This window comes from Ipomoea triloba, chromosome 6 (assembly GCF_003576645.1).
Source record: "Ipomoea triloba cultivar NCNSP0323 chromosome 6, ASM357664v1".
Lineage (NCBI taxonomy): Eukaryota > Viridiplantae > Streptophyta > Magnoliopsida > Solanales > Convolvulaceae > Ipomoea > Ipomoea triloba.
The window spans coordinates 9,689,487-9,695,659 of NC_044921.1; the positions used below are offsets into that span (position 1 = coordinate 9,689,487).

Here is a 6,173-nt window from a genome sequence, read left to right on the forward strand (position 1 = left end):
ATATATATATATATATATATATATATATATATATATATATATATATATATATATAGGGTGTGTTTTGTTCAGGGTTTTACACTATTTAATCAAAATTATAGTTAGTGTTTGGTTGACAACTTTTTAAAACATGGGATTTGATTACCCATTTAATTAAAAATTACATTTCCTGATTAAAAAAGGGTATTATTCCATTGATAATCTAATTTTTAAGTTTGGATTAGTACTTTTAGATTTTTTTGTTCATATTGATGCTATGGATGTTATTATATATATTATGATCAATTATCTTGATATTTTGTTTTTGTATTTTTAAAACATTTATTCTTTTTATAGGATTATACACAACTAAACATCAATATTGGTAATCATTCCAATTTCATCCTATTACCAAACATGCAAAATACTTTCACCAAAACCCATCATTATCAAGTACTTGATTCCCATTTTAATTCTAATTCCCATGTGCGAACCAAACATACCCTTAGTATTACTATTTTTCTTGTAATATTATATCATTTAGTGAAAAATGATATTGCGTTTAAATTTATTATACACAATAATTGTATATAATATCTATCAAAATATTTCTTAAATCATAAAATTTTTTAACGAAATTTAAAATATAAATAATAAGTATTAATAGAAATCAATGAAAGCCATGTCTACCAGAGATAATTTTTCTAACAAAATAAATGTTTTAATTCGTACCCTAATGGGCGGAAGATATATAGAACTAAATAATGAGTTTATACAAAATAGAATGATTATGGGTGTAATATTAGTCGAGTTTATATTTAGTTGAATTTTGGGTAAATTTAATGATAACCAAAAATTTAATCAAACTAGCTAACAATTATTGAAATTTTTAGAATTTGAAAACAGATCATTGAACTAAAACTAATTATCTAATATGCTTAATTGATTAACTTAATTAATGGATGCAAATCAATTCCTGGTAACATCAGTTAACCAAATCCAAATTAAATGAAAGTAAGAAGAAAGGTAGCAACTCTAATTTAAATGGGTTGAGGATGGATGGGTAGTGCTTTGAAAGTACGTAATAAGTTAAATTTTATACAACAGCAGGTCGGCTCAGGTGATTAACATGCTTTTAAAATTCCTCACTTTAGTGAGTGATATTTTTAGTATCAACGCTTTAACTCACTACTTGATCGATTACACCAAAAAAAAAGTAATAATAATAATAATGAAAATTCATTAGATACAAGTAAATAATTACGAGTTTGATGGGTGGAGGCTGGTAAAGGGCCAAATTCAATACCCTAACTCTAGAAATCTGTAGGGGTAAAAAGAAATAAAATTACACATTTACTATTAGTTACACCTTTTGGCATAGTAGTAAGTGTTTGATTCTAATTAACAATTGCTATTCATTCTTGTTAACAAATAATTATTTTCTAAAAAATAATTTTTTTTGAGTGGAAGTATTTTTAAAATATATATAATCCCCTATTGAAGGCTCTCTCTTTATATATATATATATATATATATATATATATATATATATATATATATATATAAATAAGGTTTCAAAAATTGTTAGGCGTTGCTCATGTGCCTAGGCGCCCGATTTTTTTTAAAAAATTATAACTTTTTAAGTTTTGATAATTATAAATTAAACTATTTAATACTTTAATAGTTAATACTACAATATTAAATACTAACTTAAAAAACAACTAGAATTGTAAATTGTATAAAGAATTAAAAATTTAAAGAATCAAAACTCAATAATTCCACAAAGTCACAACTGTACTCACAAAATATCATAATAGAGTAGCTGATTTCAATTTTTTAAAAACATTTTTTGAGTTTGCAACAGATTTGAATGATTTTAGATTATTTCGCTCAAAATGATGTCGTTCGGAGCGAAATACGCAATTAATAAAAAAAAAAAAAAAAAGGAACGATAGCTAGTTCGCCGTGACCTAGTTAACGTCTAGACGATAGACCGCATAAATACTGGTTTCGATGATTTTCTAGCACGTACCTATGCCTGATTTTTGTAACATTATATATATATATATATACATATATATACATATACATATATATACATATACATATATATATATGTGTGTGTGTGTGTATATATATATATATATATAACACAACAGATTCTTTAGCATATAAGTTAATTACACTCACCGATATGTAAAAAAAACAGCATGGAATGGGAATTAAAAGTTTTTATTAAAAGGAAAAGAAAGGCTACCAACTATGAAAGGCAATGTTCTGAAGCCACCCTTTGGAGACGCAGAAGTTGTTAACAAGAGAGGCTTTTGCTCGTCGCCCATTTTCTCCATTATTTCTGATCTGTAGAAGAAGTTTCCAATAGCAACTAGAGAGAAGATCGAGAGTTATGGTTTAGTACTACAAACTTCATGTGATCAGTAATGCTTTATTTAATTTGTACGCATGCGAGGGCAGAGACAAATAGATATTTTTATCGTTTTGTCTGACATTAAAGCATTTTACGGTGAGGACAGTGCGAGTTACGTTTAATGCACATATTTCCATCGTGTTTGGATGGGCCGGGCGGGGCGGTGACTTTTCAATCAAAACTATTTTATTTATCTACCTAAAATGCAAAATAGTGTTGGCAAATGACGGATAGCGGATAATTGATAGGCGATTAAGTTAGTTGATAGTTGATTGTTAATAATTGATTGAGTTAGTTGGTTTGATAAGATGATAATATTAGTTGGTTGTAAAAAAATATTTGGTAAATTAGTTATTTACATTTAGCGAATTGTATATAAAATTACCTATAAGAGCATCCATATCAGTTGTTGTTTTTGAAGAGTTATTTCAGGTAAGGGTGTAAACGAGCAGAGCCAAGCTCGAGCATAGGGTGGCTTGAGCTCGAGCTCGTTAAGGAAGGCTCGGCTCGAGTTCGGCTCGAGCTCGATTGAGCTCAAGAATTGATGCTCGAGCTCGAGCTAGCCAATTTTCGAGCTGCTCGAGTTCGGCTCAAGCAGCTCGATTGTTCGAGCTCGAGCTCGAGCTCGATCTTGAGCTCGAGTTCGAGCTTGAATTCGAGCTCAAGATCAGGGTTGGACTCGAGTTCGAGTTTGATTTTGAGCTCAAATTTTACCTGTTTGATTTTAAATTCATGTTTTAATTAAAAATAAACTATAATTTTATATGTATATATTATATTATACAAATATATATATATATATATATATATATATATATATATATATATATATATATATATCTCTCGCGAGCGGCTCGCCGAGCCACGAGCCTAAGACATTAGAGCTTGAGCTCTGCTCGATTATTAAACGAGCCGCTCGAGCTNATATATATATATATATATATATCGCTCGCAAGCGGCTCGACGAGCCACGAGCCAAAGACATTAGAGCTTGAGCTCGGCTCGATTATTGAACGAGCCGAGCTTTGACCGAGCGGCTCGCGAACCGCTCAGCTCATTTACACCCCTAAATTTTCAGGTATGATTAAGAAAGAGAATATGGGAGGGATGGAACAAAAGAAAATAAGAAAATAGAAAAACACACTTGTTAGCAGAAAGAAATAAAAAAAAACCCGCCCAATATGAGCATGACGCGTAAGGCCACAACTTTTAAAACTATTTCTCTCCATTGGGCCCCACAAAGAACCCATTTCCCTGCAAATACATTTTACTCTCTCTCCTCTCTCCTCCCTCATCCAAATCAGCATCTCTCTCATCCATATCATCAAATAAACCAACAATAAACCATTGATAAGGATGCTTTGTAATATTGTGTTAATTTATCAACTCTTAAATTACTTTTATAATTTTTATTTATTTATTTATTTATTTATTATTATTATTATTATTATTATTATTATTATTATTATTATTATTATTATTATTATTATCGTGGTTGAAAAAATCGCTAGGAGCTTCTCGGGCGCTCGGGTCTAGTGCGCATAGACGGCAATTAATCGGTGCCTAGGCGCCCATATTTTTTTTTATTTTATTTTTTATTTTTAGAAACTTATTTAAAATTTTTAAAATTTTAAGACTTGGTAATTAAAAACTATTTAATACTTTAATAGTTAACACTAAAATATTAAATATTAACTTAAAAGAGATCTAGAGTTTGAACAATTTAGGGTTATTTCGCTCAAAATAATATCTTTTTGAGTAAAATAACTCATTTAAAAAAGAAGGGAACAATAGCTAATCGGCCGACTAGGTAACTTAGTCGGTGCCTAGGCAGCTTAGTCGGTACCTAGGAGGCCTAGGAGGCCGCGCGCCTAGACCACCGATTATGGTGATACGCTAGGTGGTCGACCAGCGCCTAGGTGCGGATTAATCGGTGTGCGGGGTTTTTGCAACATTGATTATTACAAGGATGAATGAAATTAAAAAAAAAATGTATTTAAAGAAAAAAGGGGCAAGGCAGATGAACAATAACAAGAGAGATATAAATGTTAGGGATGAGAATGGTAAAATAATCATTTCATAATTAAGGTTAATCAGATAACTAAAACATCTACGACTCTGTTACAATGTAGTATTGGTCAACAGTTGCCTTCATTGAGGCTCGAATCCACTCCCATCATCCATGTGGGAATGTAAATCGAGACACCGGGTGCCACTAGACCACAAGATCTTTGGCCTTGTCAAACTTAGTTAAACTAGCCAAAATTGACTTATCCGCTATATTATAAATATGACCATTATTTCAAACTAAAATAAAATCCAAACTTAATTGCAATAAATGACTATAGAAAATAATCCATGGCACGTAAGTCACCTTGCAACATTTTTTTTTTTGGTGAGGAGTCAACTTGCAACATTGTTCAAGCTAAGACGGTACCCAGTCCTCCATTTTTAATGTATAGTTTGAATGTACAATTACCGTTTGAAAACGTTCATCGCCTATTATCAGCAAGTACCTTATTGAACAATGGCCATTTATAATATCTTGACTAGATAAATGATTAAATGATAACCAATGTGTGTATATATGTATAAAATAAAAATCAATATGGTAAGAATGTAACAATAGTAAAAAATGTGAATATATATAATTTATAACAAATAAAAACATTGCTTTAAGAGTGAACTAAGAATCACTTAGAACTGTTGATCTTAACTCAAATTTAAAGTGCAATTAATAAAACTATAGAATGCAACTAATAACATCATAGAGTGCGACCCACATATGTACAAATGTGGTGAACATATGTGCTTTGTAATTTTACTTAGTTGCATATTACAGTGTAAAAAATTATACTTTACAGTATAACTAGTTACATTTGAAGTTTGAATATTTTACAAAATTGTTACCGACTTTTCAACAGATGCATTTTGTAACTTTGTTTAATTGCGATCTATGATGTTATTAGTTGCAATTTAAATGTTGAGTTATTTACAAAAATGTCACTACAATTTTTTTAAAGATTAAAACAGCTCTAGTTAGTTCCTAATTCTGTTTTAATTAGTTTTTAGGGGTGTGCTTTTATACACACACATATATGTATGTATGTATACGTATACGCGCACAAAAGATATTAGTGATTACTAGTATTTTCACCCGTGCGATGCACGGAATGGATTTGTTATAATATATTAAGAATTTTTGGATCGATATATAATTATATAAATTATAACATCAAATATTATATAGTGCAATTAAAGATATGTTTTGGATCGATTATGTTTTCTGATGTTATCCTTGTTTGAATTTTAGCAAATAATTGCTTAATTAATAGCTAATGTGTAGATGTACGCATGCGATGCTGTAACTTTAGAGATTTTATATATCATTGTTTAGGATTTTTATAAATTGGGCAAATATGCTCGTTCTCTAGTAACTCAGTTATAGAAATCAATTGCTATTCTAACTCATATGTATGGAAGATATATTTTTCTGTAGATATATAGCAATTTTTCCATCTTGAAAAAAAAACATAATATCACCAGTTGTATTTACACATTATTGAAAATCTCTTTATAAACAACATTGGTAGTAACAACAGAATCTTGTCCATCATCGTCTAGAACTAATTAACACTTTCAGGCTATCAGGATGGGTGACTCGGGAGAAAGCCATGTACAATTGACCGTGATTAAAAACTGGTTTTTTTCAGCAATAACCCAACGTGAGTTAGTGTTCAGTCCTAGCTTTTGTTGATAGTCATGGCAT

General features: G+C 30.1%; 1 protein-coding gene across 1 annotated transcript in view; it reads right to left on the minus strand.

The window, feature by feature from the left end:
- LOC116021827 (protein NRT1/ PTR FAMILY 1.2-like) overlaps positions 1–2,378 on the minus strand; it is a 7,152-nt gene extending 4,774 nt beyond the window's left edge. The window contains exon 1 of the mRNA XM_031262311.1: positions 2,237–2,378. Coding sequence (XP_031118171.1) covers positions 2,237–2,327 — 91 coding nt within the window. The 5' untranslated portion in view covers positions 2,328–2,378. The remainder of the gene's footprint in view (positions 1–2,236) is intronic.
- Between the last annotated feature and the right edge of the window lie 3,795 nt (positions 2,379–6,173).